We start from the raw sequence: 16,125 nt of genomic DNA, 5'->3' as shown, positions 1-16,125 counted from the left end.
GCAAGAAAAAAGACACCACACCAGCCATAGCCTCGACGATAGAAAAACAAAGGCCACGGCAGTGAAGAAAACGCGGCAGAGTTTCATCATGTGGCTATTATTTGCCTTGTAATTGAGAAACATGCAGGAAGGTGAGGACCTACAGCACAGTAGTGACACAAAACGAGTCCCTTAAATTCTCGAAGCAAACAGGATGGCAGACACGTGAACAACCGAATTACAAATGCGAGAATTATTGACCAATCTCTGCGTTCTGTTTCCCTCACAACTCTTTCAATCATCTCTGCCTGTGTTTACATCCTTCAGACCAACACACGCGTTATTTTCACACGCAAACAACACAACCGGGGCACAACACAACTCCAGACACACAAACAGATCACAAGACACCTCAAGCATCTATTTGAACAAATCGACGTGAGCCACCGCAGGACACCTGGTCAGACAGTTCAAAGAAAACCACCACCCCAAAAGAAGAAAAAAAAAAGATACTTCCTTCCATCGTGTGAAGACATCAGCCAAGAATGAGACTTGCCTACCACTGTAGGAAATCCTTCAGGCGATCACCTCGCCGCTCCTCCTGATCCCGCCGTCGCCGCCCCCTGGCCCCTCCGCATCACCGGCCTCCTCCTGCAGTGCCCCCAGCACCGCCGCTGTCGACACCGATCGCCGCCGCCTCGCCGCGCCATTGACCGGGATCCGAGCTGTGGACGGACGGTCACAGATCAGAGGATTTAGAGAGGTGCCGGAGGGCTAAAAAGGAGGGGACGGAGTGGATAGTACCAAGTGCCTTTCTACCTCACAAAGGCACGAGTGACGGGCGCATCCACTCCACTTCCCATTGGCAGGAAAGGAGGAGAATGAGGGCAGCCAACGAGGGGTGCACCTCAAAGCGATGGGACTAAACTAATGGCAATGATTAGGCCATGGAGAGAGGGCCTAAGTGCCTAACGCTCTTGGAATCTTACACGGACTAAACTAGGCGAGAGATGGGGTGGATCTTGAGAAAATCTCCACTTTTTATATCACATCCCCACTGTCTCTCACAGAATCAAGTATTCACCAATGGCTGCCTTGTCAACAGAAGCTGGTGGATCAGATTGCCGGCGGCGTACCTCTAGATGACAGGCAGCAACATATATCTTGGTTTGACGACTGTTTGGAACGCATGAATTTCATGTGAAAACAGCACGATTTCCTCCTGAAATCGTCCATTTTGAACTGTCATCTGTAGCTTCTTTTTTTTGCTGCAGAACTGGTAGGAACTGGCGACTACAAGCACGTATTGACCTGAAATGCTGCCACTCGCAAATGGGATTAGGAAATGGCACGTCTCATCACGCCCTTGTTAGGTGCTAGTTTTTTTTTCGAGGGATTGTTAGGTGCACTTAATTAAAGGGCGCGCCGGTCACCAGAAATGTTAGGTGGTGTACGGGAAATATTATTGCCAAGGTGCTGTTGCATCATTAAAATCTTGTTAAGTAACAGCTGGTCACCTAGTCTCTGTCGGTGAGATCCCTGCGCATGTCTTAATAGACTCTGCGCCTTCGTACGGCTAAAATTACTGAAGATAAATGATCGGATCCATCAGGCTCTTAACAAGCAAAACAAGAAGAGAAACATTGTAACCCAGCAGCTGCGACAAGCTGGGTCACTTCAATTTTTTTTTTTGTGGTGGGGGGGGGGGGGGGGGGGGGGACATGTCACCTTTAGAACAGTGAAACGATTCTACTTAAAAGCAAGGGCTAATGCATTCTTGTCCAACCCGTGGAACATGTCACCTTTAGAACAGTGAAACGATTCTACTTAAAAGCAAGGGCTAATGCATTCTTGTCCAACCCGTTAATCTTTTTGGTTAAAATATGGATAGTAGGGGAAAACCTAAAGGTTAAAGCAGGAGCTGGGAATCTAGGCGTGCAAATATGTGCTGACCAGAGAATCAGCACACGTAACAAACAAACCGTTAAAGCGCTTCAGATTCATCAAGTGTCTGCCTCACTGCGGGCGGATGGAGAATGCATTGCTGAAGCCAGTGCGGCCAAAGCTGATTCTGCGTTGTTATGCAAGGGACGCAGAATCTTCGCTTTAACCTTTCCATCTCGCCACCATGACTTTAGAATCTTAAGGATTAAGACTCCGGTAGCAGTGAGATGGATTAGTGTTTGCCCATTCAGCTAACTGTTTGTCTTTAAACTAAAGTTGCATACCAACTTCAAAGTGGAAAATGACATCTAATTCTTGTGTCCAGACCATCGGATCTAAACACCTATCTTCTAACATTTGGAAGATCGTATCATCTGCCTTAAATCTAATTCATCATTAAGCCTGTAATTCCCACTGTTTCTTTAGAGCTCTGAAAGCAGGTTTTTCAAGTTCTGCACCGGCAAAACTTTAAATGTGTTGAATCATGTGGCCTTTTTCACGGTTATTAGGAATAGAATAGTGACCCAAATGGAATTGATTCACTACATGGCCCAAGCTGACACCTTTTTGGAAGTTCGCATTCACTACTGCACCAGCAAGCGCCACGAAGCTTCATAAGAACATTGCATTTCCTACTTTCCTCCTCTCTGAAAGGGAAAACACAGCATTGTTATAAGTGGATGAGACAAATCTCAGCTTGCAACCAGGTTGTGCGCACAAATGTCAGCAGATGGGTTTGCTTCACGCGTGTACATGCATGACCAGAAAGCTTGCAACTCAGATGCCACGTTTGGCTCAGATAAATCCATAACCTCATGTGAGCTCAGCGTTGGATTTGGGCCATGGATTGGATGCTACACCTAGGTTTCAGCCACTGGGAGTCCAGGTGTCTGAGTAGATATGTACATAGGCAAACTGAAGATGGACTGTGAAAGGTTGCTAGTTGCTACTAAGGATAATGCAAGAATTCCTTTCAAGTGCGCAAGGACAACTGGGATTACCACCTGGAGATGGGGATGATTGTAAAACAGCTTTTGTGGCTTGGATGAAAAAAGTGCATGCGTGAGAGGATTTTTTTTAGTGTGTTGAACTTGCAAACTAGGACCAATTTTTCACCAGAACATGAAGCGTTAACATTTCTCCTTTGTGTGAATTGGGCAAGTTATTAGTCTGAAATGTTTGCAAATAACAATTCCAACCATTTGCAATTGCTCAAGTCTGTGATGTCAAAACTATTTTAACAATTGGACAAAGATTCTGCAATATGAAAATGCGGTAATATTCCTAATGCAGCATACGTACGGAAGCACTGCTAAAAGGAGGCTAATTGATTACTATATATGTGGAAGGGCAAGTGTAGAGCTCATGGTGGCCCAACATTTTCCTACCCCAGAATGTACCATTTCTTTCAGTTTCTTTTCGCCACATGCTAAGTGCTGGAATTATGGTTCATGTCTGCACGCGAGCACAGCTTTGTCAAAATTTAAGTGAGAAAATGCACCTAAAGCCAGGGAGGGGGTGGGGGGTCCTTCGTTTTCAGCCTGCTGCTTTGGTTTCCTTTGACTCTTTGGTTGCACGAAGAGTCAAGAACCCTGCTACCTTTATGGTTGTCCATTTTAGTGGTTCTACTTATTTATTTTCTTAGCCTACCCCAACTTGATTGGGACAAAAAACTTTGTCGTGCTGTATTAATTTACTTCTCTGCTTTGGTGGCATTTTCATTGCATCGGAAGGGTCATCTCAGATAGGAAATTCTCAGTGTTCATTGATCATAAACTACACGTAGATTAATACAACTGGCCACTGCAACTTATCATGAAGTATATAGATACAGCAAGTGCTCTGCGTATTTCTATTAGAACCCAGAAAGTAGGTACTAGATATTGAACATTCATACCTGATGTGACAATTGAAGAACTGGTACCAAGAGTCACAAAGTGAATGAATGACAGGAAACCGTGCTTCGGTCAAAGACAAACATCTGCGAAGAAAGATCTGTCAATTCAGTAGAAAGACAAAACATATACAAACAAACATCTGTCAAGTGCCAAATACTTTTTTTTCTGGAACTTCACCAGGGCTGTGTTCACTTCCCCCAAACTCCTCCAAACTTTCCAAACTTTCCATCACATCGAAATATTAAATATAGCAAATGACTAATTGCACAGTTTTGATATACATTGCGAGACGAATCTTTTGAGCCTAGTTAGCCTATAATAGGACAATATTTACCACAAATAAACGAAAAATGCTACAGTTGCTACAGTGTCCAATGTGACCTTTTCTACCGGATTTTAGCGGATCTAAACACACCCCAGGTATTCTTTCTGACAATTGGAACAATCATCAACCCCAGTTGTACCCTGAAAAGGACCAGCGCCAAGCTATATTGTAGTAGTATGCTACTACCTAGAAAAGACTTTATTGAAAGATTTGTGTTCAGTTCCATCACCCCAGCAGGCAGCACCTCCTTTGACTTGCCTGTTGCCATAGTCCTAAGGAGGCCCAAAACAAAATAGCCATAAATGATAGGATGTCCTTAGAGTCTCCTTGGAAAGTGGAACTGGTCATCCTGCAATGTTTTTTTGAGGGGAGAGTAGGGGAAGCCCCTACTATGGGTTCCATGTTTATTCTAGTACATGTACATCAAAAGCGGCATGCAGTCCCAGCACCCAGAAAAGGGTTTAGAGTGGATGAGCCAGTGTAGGGCCAAAGCAGGTGACAACAGTAGCTTTAGATTTAACAGGGATGTAGCCTACACCACGAGGGATGTAGATTAGAAAACATTTAATTTTTATTGATTCTCATGTTTTTCTTTAACCTGGTGGATACAATCATTTATACAATGCATGCCTCCAACACACTTCTTCCAAGAGGCACACTGGATCATTAGCAGAACAGTTCATCAAGAATTCACTGTTTATGCAGATCTCCGGGTCAGCTGATCCTTCGACGTGCTCTCAAATATCTTGTCTGCGTTGCCTACCTCAAAACCGTCGCGCCTGTGGTGTTCTTTCACCTACAGAAATTACAAAAGGAGCATTATGTTTAGCAGGTTAAGGCATTTGATACAGGTAAAGAGTAAGGCGTAATAATTCTTCTGCGAATTGATACCGTAATACAGGACACCCAAAAGTTCTATAAAGAGTTGATAGAAGTGATTATTGCCGTTGCCGGTACTTAGGAGAATTATTTAATCCAGAGAATTAAATACTCATATAATAGTTGTTACCAATAATTTAATATTTCAGAAGAGTAACATTTATACACTAACCATGGAGGTTGAAGTGAAACATCCCCCCATGTTAATTTATCAGCAGGAAACAGAAATATTTGACAAGAATAATTCTAAGTCATGTACAAAAGGTATGAATCAGTGAGAAAATTGTGCAAACCTCTTCATCTTGCAAATCTTTGAACTGCGGTAGCAGTAGGCGTTCAGCAAATTCAATATAGGATCGAGGAACAGATTCAATGATTCCATCAGCAAATGTAAACAATGATGAATCAGCTACTGTTGAGCTTTGCTGAAGGAGACCATCAGGACTCACTATGATCATATACAAAAAAAGGAGTTAATGTCAAAAAAAAAGGAGTAAGCATGCAAATTAGCTTCTCTACAAAATGTGGAACAATAATGAAAAACATGTACACTTAATGCAACAAACTTCCATGATATGCTATAATCTAAGGTTCAAGCAACCAGATCCAGTCAAAACAGGATTGCAACAGGTTAAACTTTCATGGAAGAAATACCAAAATTGCCCTCTGAGATTTTTCAAACTTCATTTTCCATTTGCATAATCGAACAAACTTGGGGTTATATTAACAGCACATAAAAGCATTTACATCGAAAAAGTTGGTGGGAGAAAGACCAATCAGCATGTTAGTGTTGTTGGTGTATATGTGAGCCCATATATAGAGGCCCATCTAGAAGCCCATGTATAGCTACTATATATCCCACTCTTCTAGGGTTTTGAGGAATACATCTCATTATTCTCTCCTACATGGTATCATAGTCTCTCTCTCTCTCCTCCCTCTCCAGCCGCCGCCGCCATGGCTGGCCACCGGCGCCTCCACCCCTCTCCTCCTTCCCTCCCCTACCCTCTTCCTCCCCTGTTCCGTCCGCCAATCTCTCCTTCCCTTCTCCGGCCGTTTGGCCCAGATCCACCGGCGCCGGGTACTCTGCCTCGGCCACCGCCGGGATCCCGGCCGCCACCGCCGTCCCGGCAGTCCTCGCGCCCCTGCCAGATCCCACCGCCGCCGCCGCCGCCGGTGGTGCTGCTAGGGCAGGGGCCGCGGGCGCGGGAGCCACGGACGCGGAGGGCCCGGCCCCGCCGCCTGGGCCGCACGCACCGGCCCAGCTGCCCCAGCCCCCGACGCCCGATGCTGCGGCCGCCGCAGCCGCCGCCGCCACAGCCGCCGCCGTCCAGGCCACCGCCGCCGCCGCCGCCGCCCACCGCGCCGCTGTTGCTGCGGGCAAGCAGCCCGCCGCCGGCGCCGCCCTTCCTGAAGCCTTCCCCGCACTGGCCGCCGCGCCCACGCTCGTGTGGTTTGGGCTCAGGATGTCCCCCGCGGATGCGCCGTGCGCCGCCGCCGTCCTTCGTGGGCAGCAGGCCGACGCCGCTCTCGCCGCGGCCCTCCTCGCCGCCAAGTTGGAGGCTTCGGCGGCTCATGAGCGGGTCCGCGTGGCTACCCTCGCTTGGGAGCGCGAGCGCGCCACGGCCGACGCCCTCGCTCTCCGGGTCGCCGAGGCGGAGCACTACTTCCGTGTCTCCTCCGGCCAGCTGCCCGTCGTCCCCGAGCACGGTGCCTCTTCCTCCCACCAGGCCCCGCCCGCTGGATCAGGACCCCGGCACGACCCGACCGACCCCATGGTCGCCCAGCTCCACCTCCAGGCCGCCGGCGTCCAGAACATCAGGGCCCTGGTCACCATCCTCCTCGACCCCACGTCCTCCTCCTACGGACGCTGGCGGGACCAGGTCCTCCTCGCCCTCCGCCGCTACGCCATCGATGACCACGTCCTTCTCGACACGCCGATCGAGGCGCGGGACATGGTGTGGCTCCGCCTCGACAGCGTCGCCATGTCCTGGATCTTTGGGACCATCTCTCTATATCTTCAGGACATCGTCAGGACCCACGGCGGCATCGCACGACAGGCCTGGCTGGCGCTCGAGGGGCAGTTCCTGGGCAATGCCGAGTTCCGCGCTCTCCAGCTTGACGTCACCTTCCACACCTTCGAGCAGGGGGACCTCTCCGTTGGTGAGTTCTGCAGGAGGACGAAGGGCATGGCTGATGCTCTTCACGACCTCGGGTGTCCGGTGTCCGATCGGGTCTTGGTGCTCAATGTCCTGCGGAGCCTGAGCAGCACCTATGACCACCTGAAGACATGGATCACCCGCCAGAGGCCCTTCCACTCCTTCCTGCAGGTCCGGGACGACCTCGTCCTCGAGGAGATCACCAGGGGTCTCGCGCCCGGATCGTCCTCGTCCACCCCCACCGCGCTCGTTACTGCTCCACCGGCTTCCTCCGTCGCTCCTGCCACCTCCCTCCTTGGTGCTGCTCCCGCCGGGCAGACCGGAGGTTGGGGGGAGGGGGCGTGGACGTTGCCGGCGGGGGGTGGTGGTGGTACTGGTGGCCCTACTTCTGGGGGTACTGGTACCGGTGGGGGCCGTCGGGGCGCGCCGACTCCGGCTCCAGCTCTCGCTCCTGCCCCTGGAGGTACGCCCTGGCCATCCTTCAGCAACCCATGGTCAGGGCGCATCTCGATGTGGCCGTTTCAAGGTCGGTGGGGGAGGTGCCTCGCCCTCAGCTCCAGTCGGCTGCCATGTTCACCAGTGCTGCTCCCCTGCTCGCGCCGTCCTGGACCCCGCCCGCTCAGCCCAGCCAGCAGACGACCTGGCCTGGGGGGTGGGACCAGGCCGCACTGGCACAGTCCTTCAGCACCATGGGGCTGACGCCGCCGGTCAGCACCGAGTGGATCGCCGACTCGGGTGCCTCCTTCCACACCACCCCAGATGCCGGTATCCTCTCTTCTGTCTGACCCCCACACTCCTCTTGTCCTTCTTCCATCATGGTTGGTGATGGGTCTTACCTTCCTGTCACCGCCGTGGGTTCTGCTCCTGGTTCTTTTCGTCTTCCCAATGTCCTTATTGCTCCTCAGATGGTTCATAATATTCTTTCCATTTGCCAGTTTACTGCTGATAATTCTTGTTCCATCGAATTTGACTCTTCTGGTCTTACTGTGAAGGATTCGGTTTCCTGGCGTCCGCTCCTCCGATGTGACAGCACGGGGCCCCTTTACACTCTTCCTGCTTCCTGCTTCCGCTGCTCCGCCTTCGACTTCTTCGTCTGCTGCTTTTGTTGTGACGCCATCTTCCACCACCTGGCACCGCCGGCTTGGTCACCCCGGCCGCGACGTTTTGGCTCAGCTCAGTCGTAGTATCCATGTTCCATGTACTAGGGCTCCTGCTGAGCACATTTGTCATGCGTGCCAGTTAGATCGTCATGTTAGACTTCCCTTTTCTTCTTCTTCGCATGCGACGCATGCTTTTGATCTTGTTCACTGTGACCTGTGGACCTATCCTGTACTCAGCATTTCTGGTTATAAATACTATCTGGTGGTGGTTGATGATTTTTCTCATTACTCTTGGACTTTTCCTTTGCGCGCCAAGTCTGAGACCTTCCCACCCTCCTCCACTTCTTTGCCTGGGTGTCCACTCAGTTCGGCCTCACCATTAAGGCCGTCCAGTGTGACAACGGGCGAGAGTTCGATAACTTCACCTCCCGTTCCTTCTTCCTCTCTCGGGGTGTTCAGCTACGTATGTCTTGTCTGTATACACGGTAAGACTGAGTGGATAATTCGCACGACGAACGACATCATGCGCACCCTTCTGATCCAGGCCTCTCTGCCTCCCCGCTTCTAGGCAGAGAGCCTCCACACCGCCACCTACATGCTTAACCGTTTTCCGTCCACTGCTTCTCCTGCTCCCACTCCACACCACGCTCAGTTCGGTACCCCTCCTCGCTACGACCACCTTCGAGTCTTCGGGTGCGCATGTTACCCTAACATCTCCGCCACTGCTTCTCACAAGCTGGCGCCCGCTCGACTCGTTATGTATTTCTTGGTTACTCGCCTGACCACAAGGGGTACCGATGCTTTGATCTCACCTCTCGCCGGGTCCTGATCTCCCAACACATTGTGTTTGACGAGTCGGATTTCCCCTACTCCACCTCCTCCACACCTTCTCCTGACCCCGAGTTGGAGTCCCTGTTTTCGACTGACCCGGTGGTTCAGCCACCTTTACCTGTCTGTTCTTTCCCTGCAGGTTTTCTCGGCACACCGGCATCGCTTCCGGAGATCCCTGCTGCGCCACACGCGGCCCCCGGACCTCCGGTCGTGCCGCGCGCAGACCCGGTCTCCTGCTGCGCCACGCGCGGCCCCGGTGCCTCCCCCTGCACCTGTGCGGTACGCTCAGCCGCTGCAGGTGTACCGGCGTCGTTCGGCGCCGACACCGGCGCCACCTCCGACTCCGGAGGCTCCTACGGCGCCTACACCGGAGTCGTCGCCGCCGGAGCCGCCACCTCCGCCAACTCGCTCTCGTGTCGAGCCGGCGGAGTACCACCCGACAGTCCATCGGGATCCTCGGCATATCCATCCCATGGTGACTCGGCGGATGGCGTCTCAGGCCGCGATTCTCTGCCACCGAGGGAGAGCCGCGGGTCTCTCCGGTACCCTCCTCTGTCCGCAACGCCTTGGCGGACCCTCACTGCCGTTGCGCGATGGAAGAGTACGTGACTCTTCTTGCCAACCAGACGTGGGACCTCGTGTCGCGTCCGTCTGGTTGCAATGTGGTCACCGGCAAGTGGATCAGGACACATAAGCGTCAGGCTGATGGCACACTGGAGCGCTACAAGGCTCGCTGGGTTCTCCGGGGTTTCACCCAGCGGCCTGGTGTGAACTATGATGAGACCTTCAGTCCAGTGGTGAAGCATGCTACGGTGCGCACGGTCCTCTCGCTTGCGCTCTCTCGCTCTTGGCCTATGCACCAGCTGGATGTAAAGAATGCGTTTCTCCATGGCACTCTGTTAGAGACAGTCTACTGCTCTCAGCCGGCGGAATTTGTGGACTCCAGTCGTCCAAACATGGTCTGTCGGCTCAACAAGTCTCTCTATGGTCTGAAGCAGGCTCTTCGGGCTTGGTATTCTCGGTTCGTCACGTTTTTGCTGACATTGGGGTTCACCGAGGCCAAGTCTGACACTTTTCTGTTCATCTACCGCCGTGGGGATGAGACTGCCTACCTGCTGCTATATGTTGATGACATTGTGCTCCCAGCCTCCAGTCAGCAGTTGCTTCAGCGTGTCATCTCCTCCCTACAGCAGGAGTTTGATATAAAGGATCTTGGTCAGCTCCACTTCTTGGGTGTTGCTGTTGAGCATCGCCCGTCTGGCCTTCTCCTTCACCAGCGGCAGTATGCTCTCGACATTCTGGAGCGGGCTGGGATGACTGATTGCAAGCCCTGCTCCACTCTTATCGACACTCAAGCGAAGCTGTCTGCTGATCTGGGTGATCTCATGGCTGATCGTACTGCCTACCGAAGCCTTGCCGGTGCCTTGCAGTATCTCACCTTCACCAGGCCGGATCTCACATATGCCGTTCAGCAGGTCTGTCTTCACATGCATGATCCCCGGGAGTCACACCTTGCTGCGCTGAAGCGTCTCCTCCGCTACGTCCGTGGCATTGTTGGCTTCGGCTTGGTTCTTCACCGCTCGCACTCTACTGAGCTGGTCGTCTACACCGACGCTGATTGGACTGGCTGTCCGGACACTCGACGCTCCACTTCCGGCTATGCTGTCTTCTGGGCAGCAACCTTGTCTCCTGGTCGTCCAAGCGGCAGCCCGTTGTCTCCCGCTCCAGTGCCGAGGCGGAGTACCGGGTTGTCGCTAACGGCGTGGCGGAGGCGTTCTGGCTTCGACAGCTCTTGGCAGAGCTCTACAGCCCGCTCGCCAAGAGCACGCTCGTCTACTGCGACAAGTCGGCGCCGTCTATCTCTCCACCAACCCCGTCCAGCATCAGCGGACGAAGCATGTGGAGATCGACTTGCACTTCGTGGGCGACAGGGTCGCAATCTGCGATGTTCGGGTTCTCCATGTCCCGACCACCTCCCAGTTTGCTGACATCTTCACCAAGGGTCTTCCCTCTTCGACTTTCGCGGAGTTTCGCTCCAGCCTCAACGTAGCCGGTGGCTAGTTGTGGCTGCGGGGGGGGGGGGGGGGGGGGGGGTATTTGCCCTGTGTGTACTTTCTCGTTGTCCAGTCTTGAACACCGCTGCGCCGGTTGTTCAGACTGCGGGGGGGTGTTGGCTTTCTTGTTGTCCAGTCTTGAACACCGCTGCGCCGGTAGTTCAGCCTGCGGGGGGGTGTTGGTGTATATGTGAGCCCATGTATAGCTACTATATATCCCACCCTTCTAGGGTTTGGAGGAATACATCTCATTATTCTCTCCTACAAGTGCCTTAAACTTTTTTTGTTTGAACTGCTATGCATAATAAACATAGTAAATAGCTCTATATAAATGTCAAATGACTGGAAAGAATGTGGCAGTGTGGAGTATATATATCAGGCTAATCTATCCGACAGGCTAATACATTATACATCAAGACTAATGGAGACATTGTTCTTCCCATGATTCAGGTCAAAGTAACATGGTAAGTTGGTAACATATAAGTTAGCTGTATATACTTAAAATATCTTGATGGAAATTTTGCAAAGATCAATCCATAGTCTTGATGTGTACATGGATACAATGTATGGACCAATATGGGATGGGCCAGATATACACTTAACAAAAAGAATTTTTATTTCAAGATGACAAGAGAGCTAATAGCTTTCTCCCAATACATGTCTACTTATTTCCCGAAAAAAAAAAATATTTGTCTTCAACATGGTCAAACTGCACTACTTATTAAACTTCAAGTACCAGAAATGCAGTTATCTGTAGTGCACCCGAGCAAATATATATTCAATGTTCAGTGTGATATAGAGCATAAAACAATAAAGGTAATATATAAGAAGCCACTAACTACTAAATATAATCTGGATGGAGCAGATATCAGCAGCAGACCTTTCAGAATCCCTCCTTCTGAATTTAACTTGAAACCATTGTCCTCCACAAATTTGTTGAACCTATTAATACTTCTGATATCTGACTCTAGGCAATGTGTGGCAATTGTGGCATGATTTAGTGCATAGCCATTAACAAGAGTCCATGCTGCATATTCACTTTCCCTGATGTCCAAAAACAAGAGTGAAGAAAGCACAGGTGTCAACAGAACAAAAACAAAATTGAAAAAGGTGGAACCAAAGGGTAACTTCAGATCTTCCAGCATTTGCATTGAATAACTAATATGTTCAAACATGTGTTTTAACTCTGCAAACAGTAGTTAATCTTGTACCTAGACAAAACCTGGAAATCTGAATAAATGGGCTTCTCCCATGTCAGCTCCCCAGATATACTTGCAACAACAGCATGTTTGTTTCCTTTGCCAGAAGTTTTAATGTACTTATGTATAATTTCCTGTACAGAAAAGAAACCTGGTGAATTTGTTTGGTACACAAAAGATATCAACAAAAATAATGAACTATTAAAAATAAAGCGAGACTTATTATCAGAAAATAACATCCTATCCTATCCCCTGTCTGAGAGCATAACTGATTTTAAAACCAGTTGGTTACAGTCTGATCTCGTAATAGAGAGTATAAAAACTATGTACTATCTCTGTTTCGAAAATCTATCACCTAATACAATTAGGCACTAAGCACCACCCTTCCTTCTGTCTAGTGCAATAGCTGCCTGGGCAGAGCAGCCTCCTAGTCTGCCTAATCAGAGATTAGGAACTGATTGCGGCACTGCCATCTACCTGAAACACAGAAAAAACAAAAAGACATGCAACATAGAAAGCACTTTGGATCCTTTAAAAACAAAAAGGCATGCAACACAGAAAGCACTTTGCACATTTCATTGATCACACTTAGAGTTGTTTTAATTAAAGGAAATTGTAACTGATATGGGAGCTATGGTCATGTAGATCACTCTTATTTGACTTATTTGATACCCCTATTTTTCTCCTTAGACATGCAATGTCTTCGCGATGCATTTTAAAATCCTTCCTTCAGCTAAGTGTGATCAATGAAATGTGCAGTTCTTCATTGTGATACCTCTTACAAAATAAATAGGTGAAATAAGTGAAGCAGAAAGTCAGGAATTTACCTGGCTTTGGGCACTCAACTGATCCACAAGAAGTTCCGAAATGAATATCCTTGGCAAAGGTCCATATACACCAGTTCCAGTGTAGCCATCATTGGTTGGAGGCGAAAACCATATTGCCCTAAGCTTTTTGGCGGGAAATCTTAGTTCTTCACGAGGTAGATAACCAAAATCAATAAAAAAATCAGCAAGTGAATTTATTCCATAACCATTAACCTGCAATTGTAGCAGATAAACACGTTACTTATATTTACCATATACTGCATGATTCGACACTATGTAGCACAAATCATAAAGGGAAACTATGTAACTTTATTAATGCTTGTACTCACCCCAAATGTCCGGAAAGCAAGGTGATCATAACAAATGTGGTCACCATCATAAGAACGGATAAGCTCCAAAATTGTTTTGGCTGTTGGATTCCTGTTCAAATAAACCTTTTCCATATTTGATATAACTGTTCGGAAAAAGGAATCAGCACCCTGAAATATAAAAAAAATTAAGAGCATCACTCCATTTTCACTCAGAAATTTGGAAAAATATATAAATAACACAGCACAAAAACAAAAGGTGTACATCAAGGTGAACAAATGTGAATAAGAATATTTATCATTCAGACAACTACAGCCACACAAGTATCTTATATGCCATGTCTAATATCCGTCTTGAACAGCATTGCCACATTGGAAGGAACAAACCATGCCAATATTGGTTATATAAATATTTTAGCAGGCACTGGCACAGTAGGATGCCCTGCTTTTTCTACAGGAGAGAACTTATAAGATGCGTCTTCCATCACTACAGTATTTAGATCTTCCGCTAGTAGTTTTCATGTGCAACCAACAGAAATTTGCAGAGCCTCATGCCTCACCATGGGTAAAGTCTACTTAATTTTCATATCCCCATCAGAGTCAGACTCAGGAACCAGGACACTGCCCAATGCTCATATGAAGGTACCAAAAGTAAAAGAATCGTCTGAAGCGTACTTTGCTAACTGCGATTATTAAGTCCAGAAGGTGTTTCTTTGATAACTTGGTGGATCATGGATTTTTTTCGTAAATATGTGAAATCAATCAATTAATTTTTTTCTTAATGGCGCTAATCGATCAAATAATCAAACAGAACATCTGTATGCTCGCATGCCCCCCCTCAATGTGTTTCCATATGTGCTGACTTGTGGTACAACCAAATTGTACACCTACGCATTTGAGACTTATCACTGTCCCTCTGACAATAACAAGCTAGCTGCATCAGGAGCAGATAGCAAGCAGATCCATCAGCCCTGCTATGCTACCAAATTCCATCCCCGAAAGTACGTAACGAATGTTTTTTTTTCAAAAAGAAAAAAAAGAAAGGATGTGCGTGACGAACTAAATTACCCATACTACAGAGACATGCATAAGATCTTTTAAACATGTAACGGGAAAAAAAAAGGACTAGAGACTGACATCCCCTTTGCGACAGCAGGTGGAAAGCAAAGCACGCCCGTTCGCGGCGGCGAGTTCGTACCTTGGGAAGCGGGTCGGCGGGGGCGGGAGCCCCGCTATCCGCCGCGGCGGCCATGGCAATGCGACGGTACCCGGGTCCGGCACCAAGAGCGGGGATGCGGAGGGGAGCGGCCGCGGGGACACCACGGCGCAGGCGGAGAAGCGCGGCCCCCGGGCAGCGAGCGGCGGCGAGGATCGCGCTCCCGGCGGACATGGGGGTTCGGGGAGCCGACGAGATAAGGCGAGCAGCGGGGGGGAAAGCGGAGTGGAGCGGATCAGCACGACAAGCGAGCAGAGCAGCAGAGTACATGCGTGCGGTGCGGGTGATGAAGAGCGGAGCGGGGCGGGGTGGACAAGTCGTGCCCGCGAAGGAAGCCAGCGGAAGAGGACGGGGATGGAATGGAAGGAAGCGGACGACGGCGGGGCTGACGTGGAAAGGAGTTGGAGTTGCGAGCGGGTTTGTCCACCTCCGGCGGAGATCCGTCTAGAAGTGGGCCTGCTCGACTCCTCCGAGGGTTTTTTTTTTTTTTGGTTTTATGACAAACCGATGCGTTTGGAGAGATAGGGTACACTGGGTGTTGAGTTAGAAATGGGCTTTCACAGGCGTCGTCAAGCAAGGCATTGGAACCCTCTCCTCTTCTTCTACCTGCTATTGTTGAGAGAGGCGAAAGGGACAGCAACGGTCCTCGCCGGCGGTCTCTTCCACCTCCGACAGCCCCTGTGGCGTCGCGAGGTGGCGGAGACCATTGGCTTCCTGCCGGCTGGGGGTGCAGTTAGTAGTTTAGATCCTAGTGAATCTAGGTTTAGTTTCCTGGTGGCGACGGCGAGGCGGCGGCGCCAGCGTCGCCGCGGAATAAGTCCTTCTGGATTCTTCCTCACCCCGTCGACGCTCCGCTCTGGCTCCGACGGTGAGTCCATGGAGGAAGGGCTTCGTCTGTGGAGCCATGGTACAGGAGCTCGTTCGCGGCGGCTCGTCGTGTGACATCCCGAAAAATCTACCAAAATAAAACACGCGCTAAAAATAATTTTCAAAACTTTTTCATCGTTGAGCTCGATCATCCCTAAACCCCTAATCCCTTCCCAGAAATTTTCGCCGTCCCGACACCCGATTTCAAATGTCATCCCGTCTCCCTCTCTCGTTCCGCGCAATGCACTGCGCGTCGCCGACCGGCGCGCGTGCTCGTCCAGCCGCGGTCACCGCCGTGAATCCCGCCACGAATCTCTCTGTCTTTTTCTCTCTCTCCCTTTCTTTTTCTTTTTCCCTTTTCTTTTTCCTTTTTTTCTTTTTCTCTTCTCCTTCCTTCTCCTTTCTTCCTGCTTTGCCTGCACACGCCCTGCTCCCCGCATGCACGTGCGCGCGCCCGCTCCCGGCCGCCCCCACGCGATGCACGCGCGCGCCCACGCGCGCCACGCGGCCGCGCCGCCCGCTGGTCAGCACCGCCACCGCCT

General features: G+C 50.0%; 1 protein-coding gene and 1 long non-coding RNA gene across 2 annotated transcripts; both read right to left on the bottom strand.

Annotated features, from left to right (window-relative positions):
* Positions 1–153: 153 nt before the first annotated feature.
* LOC120650854 lies at positions 154–1,109 on the bottom strand. Its single transcript, XR_005665831.1, has 2 exons — positions 799–1,109; positions 154–704 (listed from the first exon to the last, which is right to left on the bottom strand). It is a non-coding gene; the product is annotated as an uncharacterized LOC120650854 (long non-coding RNA).
* A 3,552-nt stretch (positions 1,110–4,661) lies between these two features.
* On the bottom strand, positions 4,662–15,073 carry LOC120650853. Its single transcript, XM_039928142.1, has 7 exons — positions 14,699–15,073; positions 13,522–13,671; positions 13,193–13,405; positions 12,378–12,499; positions 12,047–12,210; positions 5,319–5,473; positions 4,662–4,942 (listed from the first exon to the last, which is right to left on the bottom strand). The coding sequence occupies exons 1-7, from the start codon at positions 14,984–14,986 to the stop codon at positions 4,844–4,846; spliced, it is 1,191 nt and encodes a 396-aa protein (XP_039784076.1). The 5' UTR covers positions 14,987–15,073; the 3' UTR covers positions 4,662–4,843.
* Positions 15,074–16,125: the final 1,052 nt, after the last annotated feature.

Source organism: Panicum virgatum, chromosome 9K, assembly GCF_016808335.1.
Source record: "Panicum virgatum strain AP13 chromosome 9K, P.virgatum_v5, whole genome shotgun sequence".
Taxonomy (NCBI): domain Eukaryota; kingdom Viridiplantae; phylum Streptophyta; class Magnoliopsida; order Poales; family Poaceae; genus Panicum; species Panicum virgatum.
Note: the sequence above shows the minus strand (reverse complement) of the source record. Positions and strands in the feature narration are given on the sequence as shown.